At 41.9% G+C, this 18,906-nt stretch overlaps 2 protein-coding genes across 4 annotated transcripts in view; one reads left to right on the forward strand and one right to left on the reverse strand.

Moving 5' to 3' along the window:
- The window catches only part of rnf166 (ring finger protein 166), a 61,152-nt gene extending 52,429 nt beyond the window's left edge, over positions 1-8,723 (reverse strand). For both annotated transcript variants that reach the window (XM_072279770.1, XM_072279769.1), the window contains exon 1: positions 8,557-8,723. In XM_072279770.1, the coding sequence (XP_072135871.1) occupies positions 8,557-8,702 (146 nt within the window). In that variant the 5' untranslated portion in view covers positions 8,703-8,723. The remainder of the gene's footprint in view (positions 1-8,556) is intronic.
- A 59-nt stretch (positions 8,724-8,782) lies between these two features.
- ctu2 (cytosolic thiouridylase subunit 2 homolog (S. pombe)) overlaps positions 8,783-18,906 on the forward strand; it is a 61,676-nt gene continuing 51,552 nt past the window's right edge. For both annotated transcript variants that reach the window (XM_072279772.1, XM_072279771.1), the window contains exon 1: positions 8,783-9,150. In XM_072279772.1, the coding sequence (XP_072135873.1) occupies positions 9,083-9,150 (68 nt within the window). In that variant the 5' untranslated portion in view covers positions 8,783-9,082. The remainder of the gene's footprint in view (positions 9,151-18,906) is intronic.

An 18,906-nucleotide genomic window follows, 5' to 3' on the forward strand; every position in this document is an offset into this window, starting at 1 on the left:
TGCATATTTTGATGATAAAATGAACCTGAACCTTTGAACTTTGCCATTCACATGATAAGCTGCACTGAGTACTGTATAAATGACCTTGTGTAAGCTTCACACTAATGCACCATTGCTTCTGAATTCATTTTATTTCAAACCCTGGAACAAAATTATCAATTCAAATAATTCGTTAACTCGTAATCAGATCAAAGCTAAAGTTCCACCACATGCAGCCATGCATAGTAGTGCATCACTAAACAACTGCTGGGAGGAGAAGACCCCACGAAGATCCTCCATGATTGCAATTTGAATCACTCCACGATATCAAGAAACAGCTGTGAGCACTGGACGCAGCAAAGGTTAAGAACAACAAAAAAAAGTCCCAGCTGCAGTTCTGAAGAGCAGTGCTTGAGGACTAGCTGTTCCCCTAACCAAGCTATTCCAGCACTGTTACGACATTTGTATTTAATCTACTTGATGATGTGGAAAATTGACAATATGTGTTCTGTTCACAAAAAGCAGGACAAAACAAATCTGGGTAATTGCCAGTTGTCTGCTCTATATCATCAGTGCAGTGATGAAAGCTGTGGATGACAGTGCTATCAAGCAGCACTTACTCACCCATAACGCGTTCATGGCTAGCTTCACCAGGTCCACCCAGGTCTGGACGTTAACATGGTTCGTGGCCCACAGGGAATTGCAGAGGGGACGCAAGATTAACTGTCCTTGATAACAGGACACCATTTGACTAAGTATAGTATCAAGCACTCTGTAAAATGGAAGTCAATCAGCTTGAAAGGGAAATCACTCAAATGGCTGAACTTGAAATTCAAAGGAAGTAGTTTGTGGTTGCTGGTCAATCATCCCAAATCCAGGCCATCACCGTAGGAGTTTGTCAGGGCACTGTCCTATACACAAACATTTCATCTCCAAATGGTTCAATAATTGCTCAAAAGAACATGAAGTCATGTCCCATGCTGCTCAAGGCTAGCTTTCACTCCACTGTTGTAAGACTATTGATGGTAGAGTAAGATGGACTCTTGAACTTACCATCTACCTGCACTGCACCTTCTCTGTAGCTGAGACACTTTATTCTGCTTAGTACTACCTCAATGCACTATATAATCAATTAATCTGCATGGCCTGTATCCAAGATAAACTTTTCATTGTACTCAGTAAATTCATTATATTGATTTATATTATGATTGGGGAATTGAGTGCTACATGCATCTGGCACAGAGGAATTGAGGCCTGGGGAAAATCACCCATGATCATACGGCACAGAAGAAGAATTTAGGCCTTTCGGCCCATCTAGTCCACTCTGCCATTCGATCATTGCTGATATGTTTCCCTTAATCCATTCTCCTGCCTTCTGCCCATAGCCTTTGAGACCCTGACTAATTATGAACTTATCAACTTTCTCATTAAATATACCCAATACTTGATCGCCACAGCAGCCTGCAGCAACGAATTCCACAGATTCACCATCTAAAGATCCTGCCTAAAGAAATTCCTCCTCATCTCTGTTCTAAAGGGACGTCCTTGTATTCAGAAGCTGTGCCCCCTGGTCCTACACTCCCCATTACTGGTAACACCCACTCTAACTTAGCCTTTCAATATTCAGTAGGCTTCAATGAGATTTCCCTACCTCCCAGCCTTCTAAACTTCAGAAGTGCAGACCCAGAGCCATCAAACACTCCTCATATATTAACTCTTTCATTTCCGGGATCATTCTCGTAACCTCCTCTGGACCCTCTCCAATGCCAGCAGCACATCCTTTCATGCAAACAAGGCTCAAAACTACTTGCAAATGTGGCCTGACCAATATCTTGTAAAACCTCAGCATTACATCCTTACTTTAATATCCTAATTTAATGGAAATGAATGCTATAATTGAATTTGCCTTAATACTACTGACTCAATCTGCAAGATAATCCTTAGAGAGTCCGGTACTAAGAATCCCAAGACCCTTTTGCATCTATTTCTGAATTCACTCCTTGTTTGGAAAATAGTCAACGCCTTTATTCCTTCTACCAAAGTCCATGACCATATACTTACCTACACTGTATTCTGTTTGCTACTTTTTTGCCCATTCCCCTAATCTGTCCAAATCCTTTTGCAGACTCCTTGCTTCCTCAATGCTATCTGCTCCTTCACCTATCTTTATATATTCTGCAAACTTGACCATGAAGCCACCTATTCCATCATCTGATCATTAACACATAACATGAAAAGTAGTGGAACCAACACAGATCACTCCAGAACACTACTGATCACCAGCAGCCAACCAGAAAAAAAACTTTTATTCCCACTCTTTACCTTCTGGCAGGTAGTCGATCTTCCGTCCATGCTAGTATCTTTCTTGTAATACCATAGGCTCTTAAGAAAACTACGGTTACTTCTGTCTATTTTAATGTTTGCCTCCAAGTACCCCAAAACCACATCCTTAATAATTGGCTCTAAATTTTGCCAACCTCTGGTCAGGCTAACTGGTCTTTTGCCTCCCTCCCTTCTTACAGATTGGAGTGTCATTTGCGATTTTCCTGCCCTGCAGAAGCATTCCAGAATCTATTGATTTTCGAATCTCTTTATCTACTCTTCCTGTTCAGAGTCCATCTAGTCCAGGAGACTACCTTCAGACCTTTCAGCTTCTCAAACACCTTCTCCTCAGTAATAAGGAGTGACCACACTCACTTTTGGCCCATGATGCTTTCAAATTTCTGGCATGCTACTGGTGTCTTCCACAACGAAGACCGACACAAAACACAATGGATTCTGGTTAGTTGGGGCAACAGATTATTTGTAACAACTCTTAGAAAATAAAGACCAATTGGGAAAATTGCCATGACTCCCATCTTTTATTTAGGATACGATGCCACTTAACTGGGGAAGGTGATTTTTATCACTGATAGTGGGCTAGAAATAAGCAGTAAGACAATTCAGAACTATTTTGCTCACTGCAGTTTCAAGCACTCAGGCTTGGAGTTGCCAGAAATGACTGTGAGTGAAAATGAAACAATTTCACTACTTCATCTACTATTTTCAAGAAATTTCAGCTAATTGGGGCAGCAACTTAATTGGGCCAAAATGTATTGCCCCTGATGTGCCCAATTAACCAGAATCTACTGCACTTATTCAGCTTGTTTCTCAGTTCTTTGCTCCCCATTACTATCTCCAGCATCATTTTCCAGTGATCCAGTCCACTCTTGCCTCCCTTTCGCTCTTTATATATATCTGAAAAATACTTCTATATTATTGGCTACCTTACCTTCATATTTCATATTTTCTCTCCATATTGCTTTTAATTGCCTTCTGTTGGTTTTTAAAATGTCCCCAATCCTTTAGCTTCTTCTCTTTTGCTTTAATACTGTCTTTGACTTCCATTCACAACACGCTGGAGGAACTCAGCAGGTCAGGCAGCACGTCAGGACGAAGGGTTCCGGCCCGAAACGTCGACCGATCTTTTCTACGGATGCTGCTTGACCTGCTGAGTTCCTCCAGCGTGTTGTGAGTGTTGCTTTGACACCAGCATCTGCAGATTATTTTGTGCTTTTGACTTCCATTGTTAGCCACAGTTGCTTCATCCTTCCTTTGGAATGCTGTTTCTTCCTGCATCTTCTGACTTACTCCCTGAAACTCCAACCACTGCTGCTCTAACGTCATTCTTGCTAAAGTCTCCTGACAATCATCTTCGGCCAGCTCCTCTCTCATGCCTCTGTTGTTATTTACTCAACTGTAATAATGATACATTCAATTTTAGCTTCAATCCTCAAACCGCAAGGTGAATTCCATCATATGATCTCTACCTACCAAGGGTTCTTTACCTTAAGCGCTCTAATCAAATCCAGTTCAGTGCACAACTCCCAATCCTGACTTGCCTTTTCCTTAGCAGGGTCAAGCACAAACTGCTCCAAAAAGCCACCTCGTAGGCATTCTACAAATTCCTTCTCTTGTGATCCAGCACCAACCTGACTCTCCCAATTAACCTGCATATTGAAACCCCTTGTAACCATTATAACATTGCCCTTTTTACATGTCTTTTCTATCAACGAAACCTCCCTATTCCCTTGCCCACCTGTCTGCCCATTAGAGATGACAAGCATCCAGTAGGGATCTTCCTTCAACCACAACTCCGCGATGCCCAGTTCAAACAGCGCTACAAGATCATCTATATTATTTAGAACATTGTGTGCATTCAACACCTTCAGTCCTGTACTCTACAACATTCTTCTCAGTTTTGTCACGTCACCTGAAGTTCATATATCCCTTTCTAAACCTATTGTCTTATTCTTTATTCTTGAAACCTCTCCAGCACTCTCCTTTCTTTTACATTATCCACATTTTTCTGAGCTGTTGAACCTACCACCCTACTATTTAGCTTAAAGCTTTGTCTAGAGTCCTAGTTATGTGATTTGCCAGGACCCAGGTCCCAGCAATGTTCAGGTATAGTCTGTCCCATTGGAACTGCCATAATAATGGTGCCAATGTCCCACGAATTCAAATCCATTTCTCCCACACCAATCTTTCAATCACATGTATAATTCTCTGATCTTATTAATCCCGTGCCAACTTGCACACAGCTTAGGCAACAATCCACAAATTATTACCTTTGTGGTACTGTGTTTTAATTTAGTACCTTGCTGCTTCAATTTCCTGAGCAAAATCTCATTCCTTATTCTTTTTATGGATCACAATAAATGGATCCTTTCCCCTCCCACTCCAGATTCCTCTGCAGGTTAGATGAGAGGACCAACTCAGGCACCAAGCAGACAACACAGCCTTTGGAAATCTGAATCCTTGTGATAGAGAAGTGTGCATATTCCCCCGACTATACTGTCGCCAATTACAACTACATTTCTCCTCTGCCCCTCTTGAACCACAGAGCCACGGTTCAGTTGCCCATCCTTCCTACTGCCCCCACTCTCATTCTCACAGGAGGCGGTAATCTCCAACCTGTCGGGCTGAGGCCTCTCCTGCACTACCTCCTGGAGCCCCACCCCACCACCCTTACTCAGTCACACCCTCTTGTCCCTAACCACAGATCGAATTGAAGCAGTTCATCTAATATGTGTGACTGCCTCCTGAAACGCAGTGTCCAGATAACTCAACCTCCTCCCTGATGCATCACAGTGTTTGAAGTTCAGATTCCAGGCCATCAATTTTGAGCCTGAGTTTAAAGTACATAAATGCCACCACATCCAGCCCTGTGATTCATTTTCTTGTGGCCAAGAAACATAATAGAATTGATGTACGACCACACCCAACAGGACGGACAAACAACCAATGTGCAAAGAGAACAAACTGTGTAAAGACAAAAGAAAGAAATAATAATAATAAATAAGCAATAAATATCAAGAACAGAAGATCAAGAGTCCTTGAAAGTGAGTCCACAGGTTGTAGGAACAGTTGAGTGACGGGGTGTGAAGTTATCCCCACTGGTTCAAAGAGACTGACGGCTGAGTGGTAGTGCCTGTTCCTGAACCTGGAACTGAGAGTCCTGAGGCTCCGGTACCACCTTCCTGATGGCAGCAGTTAAAAGAGAGCATAGCCTGGGTGGTGGGGGTCCTCGATGATGGATGCTGCTTTCCTGTAACAGCGCTCAATGGTGGGAAGGGTGTTACCCCGATGGACTAGGCTGTACCTATTACTTTTGATAGAATTTTCCATTCAAGGGTATTGATCTTTCTGTATAAGCAAACATTTGCTGCAGCTGTGGTCACTGGGAACCACAGTAAGGTTTACCAGTTTCCACGTCATACAGATACAATAAATTATCTGATCCTGCCCTAATTTGGTATCTTTTTTAGTTAACAACTATTAAAAAACCTTACCTGCTCCTACCTGCTACAAAATTGTGTCTTCTTGCTCTGAAGCCTCTCAAGCCAAAGCCTCAGACCCCTACACTGGTCCACGTACACAACAGCCTAGCGAAAAAGGCCTCCGGGATTTTGGTATCTGCGCCTTCTTGCCTCAAGCCAAAGTTTCGGTTCCCCACTCTAACCCTGTACAGTCTGACAGTGGTGGTCCCACAATGGCTGCTCCACTTAAAACTCACTTCTTACTACTGGCCCAAATGAAACTCTGATACAGCGAGATTTGCTCTTTCCGTGGCTCTCACTACTCCAAAGTGAAACTCACACGTAATGATCCCTGTTCTTTTCATACTGACTGGCGGCACAACCTTGGTAGGTTTGATTGGGGGGGGGGGGGGGGGACAGCAAACTCCTGCCCCTATACTTTACTGTTCACGGATTTGCCATTGTTTATTATACATCTTTAATCAATTTCCCAAACTACTCTTTTGTGCATAATTTAATCTCAAGACTCTTAATTTTTATGAGGTGTCACTCAAAATTCAAGAAAAAATCTCCCATTTTTACTTTTCCTAGAGAGTCCATCACACGTACTGTATTTATTAATTAATCCTGTTTCATTATGAGCAAGTGTGCACTGGTGCAACAGTGTGTTCACTGGTTTGGATTCATTATAGATTTACTACTCTGGGAACCTGTTCCACATGTATTCCACCGACGTTATTCTAAAAAAATAATAAATGAAAATCAAATTGATTCCTAATATTTATTTGTGAATAAGTATTTTAGTGATTAATGTGTGAATGGTGAAAACAATCAAATTACTAGCTATTGGTTCAAAAATCTATGTGCAATAGCAAATGGGCTAGACTTTGTGTTGATGGGTTAAGTCTTTATTCAATGCCTGAAAACTCAAGTCAATATACACTCCATGAGTAAACTTAATCACAAAAATATTGACTGATATTGGTTGTTCCAATCCTCAAGAGGTATCGGGAACTTCCTTGAAAACATCCAGGAGAGCAAAAAAAAATTTCAAATGATCCTCAAGTAAGAACTTCAAATCATAATCAAAGTGCATATTTTATTGAGAAAATCTACACAATTCTGCATTACCTGGGGAACAAGAAGTTTAATTTTAGTCAGTCAGAAAGCACCCGATGAGAAATAAGGGAAATGGAATGCAAATATTGCCAATCCCAGGTGACAAGGAAGCACAGAGGAGTGAGATAGATCTGGTTTAACTAGTTGATTGGTGCACTCAACACCAACAAGACTGAGGAACTGATTGCAAATTTCAGGAAGGGAAAGTTGGAAGAACAGACACCAGTCCTCAATAAGGGGTCAACGGTGGAAAAAGTGAGTCAGCCACTTACCCCAGGCACAATCCTCCCCATTACTGAGGCAAGCTTCAAGAGGCTGTGCCTCAGGAAGGTCACATCCATCATTAAGCGCCATTACCAACTGAAACATGCCCTCTTCTCATTACTATCATAATGGAGGTGGTACAGGAGCCTGAAGGCCCACACTCAACATTTTAGGAACAGCTTCTTCCCCTCTGACCAGTCCATGAATGCATGAACACTCCCTCATTATTCCCCTTTTGCTCTATTTATTTCTTGTAAAGGATATTATTTCTTTTGCACTGTAGTCCTGTCACAAAACTGATTTCATTTGTCAGTAATAATAAACCTAATTTTGATTTATAACATAACACAATTTTTTTTGCATCCTGATTCAATAACTTCAGCCTTCTGAGCAACCAAACCCACCAACAAACAAATTAGAACTAAATCACACTCTTTTCCTAAGTACCACAGTTGCAGTTTCCCAGCTACTGGTCATCACTGAATATTTCATTAGCACTCTCTCTACCAATTCCTGGAACTCATCAACACATCAATTTGCCAATGCACTTCACATAGACTATTTAACACTGTTCTTTCTAACTTGGGATGGTACAGAGCTATGAACACGCATTATCTGATTAAATAGAGAAACAGTTAAAACCTGCTAGATCTTTAACACTCAGCTGGGATTAAAACAGCAGAGAAAATAAGGCTTCCGATGTATCACGGATGTAGATATATTTATAATTATTTTCCACATCAGTAAATTAATTAGGTTTTCAGAAACGTGCAACTATCATTCCTTATTTTGTATCAAAGTTTGCGGATTACCATTTGAAAGGAGACCATAGATTTATAAAACAAAACCTGACACTCATCAGAAGCACTTGTTATAAATGCCAAGACTACAAGATCTCTGTCACAATGGTTTTTAAGTTATCATTGAAACACGTCCACAAAAAGGGGTGGGGGAGATGGTTTAAAATCCAAATGTTAAAAATCCGATTCCCCCCGCCCCCCAATAAGTAAGCTACTTCAAAGCAGCAGGTGCCAAAATGCTATTAATGGCACTTCTGTATTAACCAAAGAAACAGTTAAAAGCTTCCATGTGGTCCGACAGTGCTCCCGAAAAGGGCACCACGGATCCCAGTGAAGATGACGCCATCGAATTAGCTTTTCAATAACTTCACGACAACCTCCACTAAACGGATTTTGAGGCAGACAGGGAACCGCAAGTTCCTGTTGAGGGGGCGAGGTGATTTATTTCCCCTACCGTCTCAGTGCAAAGCTGCCTGCCCGGGTGCTGACAAACACAGGTGAACTTCCCCTCGGCTGCACACACAGCCATTGTCTAATCCGCCAGACTACCACTGTTTATCTCCCGACCCAGCACGGCTCTCGGTAACACTCACGCATGTCCACAGCTCGCTATTGACACGGGCTTGTAGTACACCTCCAAGCAGATCGGACAGCTGTACGAATCCGCCAAGTTTTCCCCCGATACCGCTGCCTGTTTTGTCTGGTTGCCGGAGACTAAACTCCGAAACATCGCCATCATCTACCGTCTACAACCTAAACACTCATCATTAAGTCGCGACATCCGGGAGCCCGCGTCATCACATCGCGCCGCCCACAACAATGTGACGTCACGGGCGGTCTGCAACCCAGCCTGTTTCTACGGAAACTACCGACATTTTGCTTTGTTAAATCATGTTCTGAGACGAGGCCGAGCTGCAGAATACCATTAGTATGGGATAGGGTTCTTCAGTGCAAACGCTGAAGCATTGATAGGACAATTTTAAACAATACACACTAGCAGGGAGTAATAGTTTGCCAATCGTAGACTGACGAGAGAAGGTGCTGCGGGTAGCGTGCGTCATCGACACGCGGTGCTTGCGGTTCCGAGACGGCGGCCGGACGGTGACCGGATCACGCAGGATGTGTGAGGTGGAGGACGATTACCCCGGCGAGCCGCTGCACCAGGCGGCGCCGGCCTCAGCCACGAGGTGGGAGCGGAGTGCGCATCTCATTCATTGCTCGCTTGCGCTTTGTGTATTGTCGAGGCGAGGGTGGGGTAGGATGGGTGAGGGCAGGGGTGCGGCGGTGGGGACCGGTCGCTCCCTGGCTGAGGACGGCGGGGAGGCATCAACAAAACGTGTCAGTGCAGTCAATGTGTCCAGTGGTTGCGCGTAAATAGTACACGAAGGAGTCGACTGTGCCCATTTGCAGATTTCCGTCAACAATGATTTAAAGGCACACTCATTTGCGAAGATACTAAAATATAAACTGTTGGAAAGCGTGCAAATAAAAGTTGCATGTTCCGTTTGTTAATGAGAATGTGCTCTGACCATTGCGGTTGCTGTTAGTAGCGTTAACAATTGGTTCTAGATTGAGAGCAAAAAAAGTCTAAGTTAACATTGTTCGCGGAGCATCCAGAATTATCTTTTATCCAGTATCCAGAAATATCTGATATTTTAGTTCTAGATTTTGTTTCCATCATCAGAAATATATTTTCAGTGAAAAGTAGCCTAGTATTACAACACAGGTTGTGTATGGCGCCGTCAAATGTATTAAGAACGCAAATGTTGAGGATTTTTAATGGACGATTAGTTGTTAATCAAAATTCAGTGGAGGCAGATGTCAACGACACTTAGTATTGTCAACCTGTCGGCTTTTTAAAAAATTGCCAGGGCTAACACAAATATGTGAAAAAAAAGGAAGAGTAGCAGCTATAAACAACAGAGATCCTGCAGATGCAGGAAATTCAGAGCAACGCACTGGCAGAGCTCCGCAGATCAGACAGCATCTATGGTAATAAATGAACAGTCGGTTGTTTATAGACAGTAACTGTTGACAGAAAAAATGTGCTGCATTCGGAAAGGACAAAGGCATATATGTTTCATTTAATCACAAGAGTACAAAATATAGTAGATATGGAAAGGAACTAAATGGTCTAATGATAGTGAGGAAGTGTCAGGGAAAATAAAAGAAATAAAACTGGACCTGATACTCTGCATGCCATGGATTTGAAAGAACTGGTTGCAGTATTTTCTTCCAGTATTCTAGAACTGTCCCAACATATTTTTCAGAAAGAAGGGGGAGAGAGAGAGGCAGGAAATAGCCTGAGATCTACAGTTGGCAAATGTTGGTATTTATTATTAAAGATATTGGTAACAAGGTCTTTTAAAATACTGTAAAGGCAAAAATAATTTTCTCTCCTGCATGACTATTTAGATTTTTTAATACAATTAACCAGTATGATATTTAAAACAAGTGAAATATAATAAAATAAATACAGAAAATATTGGAGATACTCAGCATGTTAGGGAATATTTGTGGGAAGAGAATGGATAATGTTTTAGCAGTATCTCTTTCTACAGATGTTCAATTTAATTTAGAGATATAGCATAGTAAAAGACCCTCGCCTAACTTCCTGAATGCTTGCACTATCTTTTGCTTTTATTCCAGATTTATAGCATCAGTTTTTTTTATTTTCAATTACAGTGGCTATACAGTACCTGGATTTTCAAAAGGCATTTGATACTGCATTTTTTTAAATTAAGAGCTCACAGTAGGAATAAAATATTTTTTCCTCAGATTGCTAGCAGTTTACTAGTAGGGTTTTTCAGGAATCAGTACTGTGCCATCAGCTGGTTGTAATTTAAATAATCTAGATTAAAGAAATGTGTAACAAAGCTTTCTGATTTTTGTTGGGAGCTTATATACCCAAGAAGATGCAAGAAGTTTGTAAAGTAATACATAACAGGAAGGTTACCCAAGTGGATAAGATAATGACAGGGATAATGATTGACTACCAGGACAGATCCACAGCTATATATTCCACGGTGACATTCCAAAGTCTGTCTGCCAAGCTGCAAGTCACAAGCTGCAAGTCACTGGGGCGATAGAAAATTGTCTATCTGCAGTTTTCCAATAATCCCAACCACACCCTAAAGGTTCACTTTTTCCACCATAGGTGTGGTGTGAGATGAGGAAAAGGAACAGGAGTAGACCATGTGGCTCCTTAGGGAATTTGTTGCCATTGATTTATCTAATCTTGTCCTTGGCTTCACTTTTCTGCGTTATTCTTCACAAACCTTTCACATTGTGTATATTTGTGACTCTGGCCAGATTCTGCTCTAAACCCATCTACAAGTTTGCAAGTGATTGCCACTGTAGTAGGCAGTACCTCAAGTAACAGGAAAGATAGAGAGAGCTTAGAAACATGGTGTCATGACAATGCCCTTTCCCACAATGTCAGCAAAACAAAAGAGCTGTCTTAAGGAAGTGAGAGTTTTACATCAGTGTTGTTGTGGGTGGTGAGCTTCAAGTTCCTATGAGTGAGCATCACCGATAGCTTGTCCTGCCACGTAGACATTGTGGCCAAAAAATAGTTAACTAACGCCTCTACTTCCTCAGGAGACTAAAAACATTTGGCATGTCCCCCATCATTTCGTAACAACTTTTATCGATACACCATAGAGAGCATCCTTTTTGGATGTATAACTGTTTAGTATGGAAACTACTCAGCACATGATCACAAGAAAATGCAAAGAGTTAGGGTCACAGTTCAGCTCATCACGGAGGAAAACCTCCCCTCCATGGACTCTGTCTATACTCCTCATATCAGTAAAGCATTCAGCATGATCAAAGACCCCATACATCCTGGACATTCTCTCTTCACCCAACAGGTGGAATGTACAAAGTCTGAAAGCTGGTACCACAGACTTGAGGACAGCTTCTACTCCACTGTTAGAAGACTATTAATTAGTTCCCTAGTATGATAAACTGGACCCTTGGCCCCAATCTACCTCTTTATGATTTTGCACCTTGTTGTTTACCTGCACTGCACTTCCTTGGTAGCTGTTACATTTTACTCTGCATTATTATTGTTTTACCTTGTTCTACCTCAATGCATTGTGTGATGATCTAGATACAGGCTTTTCTCTGTATCACAGTACATGTGACAATGATAAACTAAAGCCAAGGTGGAAAATCAATTGGTTCAAAGATTTAGATTTTACAACTGTTTGGACAAGGAATCACAAAGATTAATGATCCTCCTGAGGGAAGAAACTGATAGAGACATAGAATCATCACAACATGGAAACATGCCACATGGCCCAGCTCATCCTTATTGACCACTGAGTGTGTATTAATACTACCCTCGAGCACTTGGCCAATAGCCTTCTATGCTTAAACAATTCAAGAGCTCATTTAGACACTTAACTGCTGTTAGTGATCCAATTTAAATCACTCTCATGCACTGTAGTCCAGATAATCACTGTTCTTGGTTTAAAAAAAAGGTCCCCATCATATCTCCAAAAACTATTTCCACCTTACCCTAAATCTAAGTCCTGTAGTTTTATTTACCTCTGATTATTCAAAGATTTAAAGTACATTTATGGAGAAAGGTTTCCTGCAGTCTACCCTATTTATAGCTCACATAACTTTATATACCTCAAGCAAATCCCCTCATCTCCTCCTCCACCACAGGACGTGGCTTTTACATCTTTGCATAATGTCTAGGAAATACAAACGGTATTCCAAATGAGGTCTGATCAAGTTTTTATAACCTTGGAATATAACCTCCCTCCTTCTGTATTGCTCCAACTAATAAAGAGCAGGATCCTATTGCCTTCCTTACCACTTTACTTGTGTTGCCATCTTCAAAGATCTGTGAACTCGGACTTCAAACTTCCTCTGTTCCTCAATATTTCCTAAGAACCTACCATTCATGGGAGATGTCCTAACCTCACTGGTGCTCACAAAAATGCATCACCTAACATTTATCTGGATTCAGCTCCTGCTGCCTTCTTGTTTTTGTCCATTTCAACAACAGATTTGTATCTCTCCAGCCTAAGACTATCTTCCACACAATCAGCAAATGTGTTAATCTTAGTCTCATCCGGTGGATATGCAATGGCAAGCATTTAAAGGTTGCATGGATGAACTGCAACAAATGTTCATCCCAGTTTGGCAAAAGAATAAATCAAGGAAGGTAGTGCACCCGTGGCTGACAAGAGAAATTAGGGATAGTATCAATTCCAAAGAAGCAACATACAAATTAGCCAGAGAAAGTGGCTCACCTGAGGACTGGGAGAAATTCAGAGTTCAGCAGAGGAGGACAAAGGACTTAATTAGGAAGGGGAAAAAAGATTATGAGAGAAAACTGGCAGGCAACATAAAAACGGACTGTAAAAGCTTTTATAGATATGTAAAAAGGAAAAGACCGGTAAAGACAAATGTAGGTCCCCTGCAGGCAGGAACAGGTGAGTTGATTATGGGGAGCAAGGACATGGCAGACCAATTGAATAATTACTTTGGTTCTGTCTTCACTAAGGAGGACATAAATAATCTCCCAGAAATAGTAGGGGACAGAGGGTCCAGTGAGATGGAGGAACTGAGCGAAATACATGTTAGTAGGGAAGTGGTGTTAGGTAAATTGAAGGGATTGAAGGCAGATAAATCCCCAGGGCCAGATGGTCTGCATCCCAGGGTGCTTAAGGAAGTAGCCCAAGAAATAGTGGATGCATTAGTGATAATTTTTCAAAACTCGTTAGATTCTGGACTAGTTCCTGAGGATTGGAGGGTGGCTAATGTAACTCCACTTTTTAAAAAAGGAGGGAGAGAGAAACCGGGGAATTATAGACCAGTTAGCCTAACGTCGGTGGTGGGGAAACTGCTGGAGTCAGTTATCAAGGATGTGATAACAGCACATTTGGAAAGTGGTGAAATGATCGGACAAAGTCAGCATGGATTTGTGAAGGGAAAATCATGTCTGACGAATCTCATAGAATTTTTTGAGGATGTAACTAGTAGAGTGGATAGGGGAGAACCAGTGGATGTGGTATATTTGGATTTTCAGAAGGCTTTTGACAAGGTCCCACACAGGAGATTAGTGTGCAAACTTAAAGCACATGGTATTGGGGGTAAGGTATTGGTGTGGGTGGAGAGTTGGTTAGCAGACAGGAAGCAAAGAGTGGGAATAAACGGGACCTTTTCAGAATGGCAGGCGGTGACTAGTGGGGTACCGCAAGGCAAGACATCCTTGCCATAGAGGGAGTACAGAGAAGGTTCACCAGATTGATTCCTGGGATGGCAGGACTTTCATATGAAGAAAGAATGGATGAACTGGGCTTGTACTCGTTGGAATTTAGAAGGTTGAGGGGGGATCTGATTGAAACGTATAAGATCCTAAAGGGATTGGACAGGCTAGATGCAGGAAGATTGTTCCCGATGTTGGGGAAGTCCAGAACGAGGGGCCACAGTTTGAGGATAGAGGGGAAGCCTTTTAGGACCGAGATTAGGAAAAACTTCTTCACACAGAGAGTGGTGAATCTGCGGAATTCTCTGCCACAGGAAACAGTTGAGGCCAGTTCATTGGCTATATTTAGGAGGGAGTTAGATATGGCCCTTGTGGCTACGGGGGTCAGGGGGTATGGAGAGAAGGCTGGGGCGGTGTTCTGAGTTGGATGATCAGCCATGATCATAATAAATGGCGGTGCAGGCTCAAAGGGCCGAATGGCCTACTCCTGCACCTATTTTCTATATTTCTATGTTTCTATCCATGAATGTGCTGATCAGGCCTCCTACATAAACATTGAAGTCATTCACATCCATTACAAACCACATAGGTCCCAGCATCAATCTTTATAGGCCATCAAGAGACACAGGCATCCAATCATCGACGTACAAGCCTCGACCACCACCCTCTGCCAACTTTCCCTGGATCACATAGGTCCTAATGTTTTGAACCAGTCTCCCCTATTGGACCTTGTCAAAGTCCTTATTAAAGTGCATGTAAATCATAGCTACCATCAGTGCTCATCAATACAATTTGTTACCTTTTCAAAGAATTCAATCAAATTGCACAGACAAGATCTGCCCTTGATAATAGCATGCTGGCTGTCTGATTATGATTCAAGTGTTAATTAACCCACTCTCTTAATGATTTCCAGTATCTTCCTCATCAGTGATATTAGCCAGAAGTTCATAGTTGCCAGGCTCTTCTCTGCTCTCTTTCTTGAAAGGGGGATTACGTTTGCTGCCCCCCCGCCCAGTCACCTGGTACCTTATTTGGGTCTAAAGAAGATTTAAAGGATTTAAGCCAGAGCCCCAGCACTGACTTCCCTTTCTTCCTATAGCAACCTGAGATGTATTCCATTTGGTGCTAGAGGGTTTTTATCTACCTTTAAGCCTGCTAAGGCAATGACTATCTTCTCTTTATTTATGGAGACATGCACTAGACTTGGACTCATGCATTCACTGAATTCTCTTCCTACAAAAGTGTTTATTTTGTGAAAGCTGATTTATTCATTTAGGACTTCACCTGTCACTTTTGCCTCCAGGCACGTATTCCCCATGCTGACTTTAATGGGCCTGACTTTTTCTTGTTTATTCTCTTGCCCTAAATATGCATATCGAAGGTCTTCAGGTATATCTTAATCCTGTCTGCCAGTGATTTTTCATGATCCCTCTTTGTCGTTAGGTCGCATCTGGAATTTCCAGTTGGACAATTTCCCTCCACGCCGCTCTGTCCCGACACTTGTCCACAACATCCCTAGTCTTGTCCAGCTTGATCCAATCCTTGATGTTATCCAGCCACGTTGTTCTTTGCCTTCCTCTTAGACTTGGTAATTTTGTAGCTTTATAGTGCCTGCCAATACTTTTATACTCTCGATGTCACTGGGCCCCCATATCTATCATATGTTTCTTTTTTTCTTTATTTCCAACCCTCGATATTCTATATTTGTTACCTTTTTACCCTTTCAGGAACTTGATGTTTCTCCTTTGAATACTCTTTGCTACGCAAGTGTAGACTTACTTCCTAGTAGATGCTCTCTATCTACATTTGTCAGGTTCTTTCTTACGTTAAGGAAATTTTGCTAGAGTTATGTTCACTACACCCAAAATGACCCCACAGGACACACTAGACTAGCTGTGTTCCCAAAGATCAGGTCCAGTAATGCTCCTTCCTTCACTGCTCTACATACTGCTTCAAAAGTGTGTTACATTTAGGTGTTCTGCAGAAGACGATGTTGGGACTGCTTTTCACATTGTATGTCAATGATTTGGATGACGGAATTGATGGCTTTGGGGCCAAGCTTGCAGACGGCACGAAGGTAGGTCTTGAGGAAGCAGGCAGTCTGCAGAAGGACTTGGTCAGATAAGGACAATGGGAAAAGAAGTAGCAGATGGAATGTAGTTTAGGGAAGTGTATGGTCATGCACTTTGGTAGAAGGAATCAAGGTGTAGATTATTTTCTAAATGGGGAGGAAATTCATAGATCAGAATTCCTTATGCAGGATTCCCTAAAGGTCAACTTGCAGGTTGACTCAGTGGTAAGGAAGACAAATGCAATGTTAGCATTCATTTCAAGAGGACTGGAATATAAAAGCAAAGATTTAATGCTGAGGCCTTATAAGGCATTGGCATGGAGTACTGTAAGCAATTTTGTGCCCCTTATCTAAGAAAGGATGTTCTGGCATTGGGAGAAGGTTCAGAGGAGCTTCACGCGAATGATCCCAGGAAAGAAAGGGTTAATCTATGAGAAGCATTTGATGACTCTGGGCCTGTACTTGCTGGGAGTTTAGAAGAAAATACGGGAGGTCTCATTTAATCCTCTTGAATACCGAAAGGCCTAGATAGAGGGCGTGGAGAGGATGTTTCCAGTATAGGAAGACTCTAGGACAAGAGGGCACAGCCTCAGAATAGAAGGATGTCCCTTTGGAACAGAGATGAGGAGTTTCTTTAGCCAGTGGGTGGTGAATCTGTGGAATTCATTGCTACAGATAAGTGTGGAGACCAAGTCATTGGGTATATTTAAAGCAGAGGTGATAGGTTCTTGATTAGTAAGGTAAAAGGTTATGGAGAGAAGGCAGGAGAATGGGATGAGAGAGGTAATAAATCAGGCATGATTGAATCGTGAAGTAGACTTGATGGGCCAAATAGCTTAATTCTGCTCCTACGTTTTATGGTTTAAAACAAACTGGACACACCTCAAAAATTCTACCCCCTTTGAGATTTTAACACTGAAGCAATTACAGTTCATTTTTGGGAAATTTGAAACTAAGGTAATCCCAGTTTTTAAATAATATTTCTCTACATATCTCCATTCCACTATCTCCTATTGACTTTGAGAGGTTTGTAATACTGTATACCCCTAGCAAAATGATGAGACTCTTCTCAGATGTCCACTCTCAATACTGAAATAATGCAATCATTCTTCAATTGATGGTGCAAAACCTTATCCCCTTTTACTCCCACCTCTGTATTGTTTGAGCATTCTTTAACTTGGGGTAATAGAATTGCCAGTCTTGATCAGCCTTCAACCATATCTCAGTGATGCCATTGTCCTTTCAGCTACACATCCAAATGACCTGTCCTTCAATACCTGTATTCACTAGCATGTGGCACTGGAGGTAAATTAGAGATTACAAACTTGAGGTCCTGCTCTTTGAATAGCAATCTAGCTCCCTAAGTTCACATGTCAGGACCTCATCTCTTCTACTTATGTCATTGCTACTTGTGTGTATCATAACCTCTGGATATTCCATTTCCCCTTTCAGCTGCAGCTGCACCAAGGCTGGTATATATTTAAAATGAATTTAGAAAATTGAGAAGTCTCTTTGTTCAGAAGTATGGAAAGCTTGCAGGGTAAATGCTGTGTAGGGGGAGAACCTGTAATAACGGGTGTAGTTTTGGGCTAAGAGGTTGGACTTTTAATGATTGGATTTATTTATCACATGTATAGTACTGTGCAAAAGTCTTAGGCACATATATATAGCAAGGGTGCTTAAGACATTTGCACAGTACTGTAGCAATTTTATGTATTGCCACAAAAAAATTATGACATGAGTGATGATAAACCTGATTCTGATATAGGCCTCTGTTGTGGATTGAGTGTGGGAAGGGGGTAGGGAGAGGGGTATTGTGGTTAGGAAAGGGGGAAGGGGAAGGGGAAAGGTGGAGGGGAGGGAGCAGGAAGCACCAGAGAGACATTCTGTAAGGATCAATAAACCATTTGTTTGTAATCAAATGATCTTGCCTGGTATCTCAGGGCTGGGTGTGGCTGTACCCGTGGCACACTCTGCCCCTGGCACTCCTCTGCCATGTCCCACAGCGCTCCATCCTCACCATACCCAATATGCTTTGTTCCCACTAAATTTACAAACTCGATCTCCACTCTACATTGACAAATATAGTACTATGCAAAAGTCTTAGACACCCTAGCTATATATATGTGTGCCCATGAGTTTTTCACGGTACGGTACATTGAAACATACAGTAAAATGTGTCGTTTTGCGTCAATGACCAATACAGTCTGAGAATGTGTTGGGGACACCCCCAAGTGTCACAATGTTTCTGTTGCTATAATAGCAGTTCCACAATTCACTAGCCCTAACCCATATGTCTTTGGGATGTAAGGGGAACTGGAGCACATGGAGGAAACCCACGGGGTCAAGAGGAGAACATATAAACTCCTTACAGACAACAGTAGGAACTGAAACCTGATTGCTGGTGCTATAAAGCATTGTGCTAATGGCTATGCTACTGTGTTGCTCCTTAGAACAAGTAGAACTGAAAGGAATAATTTCTTTACGTAGAAGACGTAAATCTGAGGAATTTATCTTGGAACACTGTGGGTACTCAATTTCAGCATATTTAAGGATGAGATCATTGGACCTTTTGGGCACTAGGGGGAAAATCGGGCTTAAGGCACAGGACTGGCCTTGAACATATTGAATACTGAGGCACAC

Source organism: Mobula birostris, chromosome 15 (genome assembly GCF_030028105.1).
Source record: "Mobula birostris isolate sMobBir1 chromosome 15, sMobBir1.hap1, whole genome shotgun sequence".
NCBI classification, from domain to species: Eukaryota; Metazoa; Chordata; class Chondrichthyes; order Myliobatiformes; family Myliobatidae; genus Mobula; species Mobula birostris.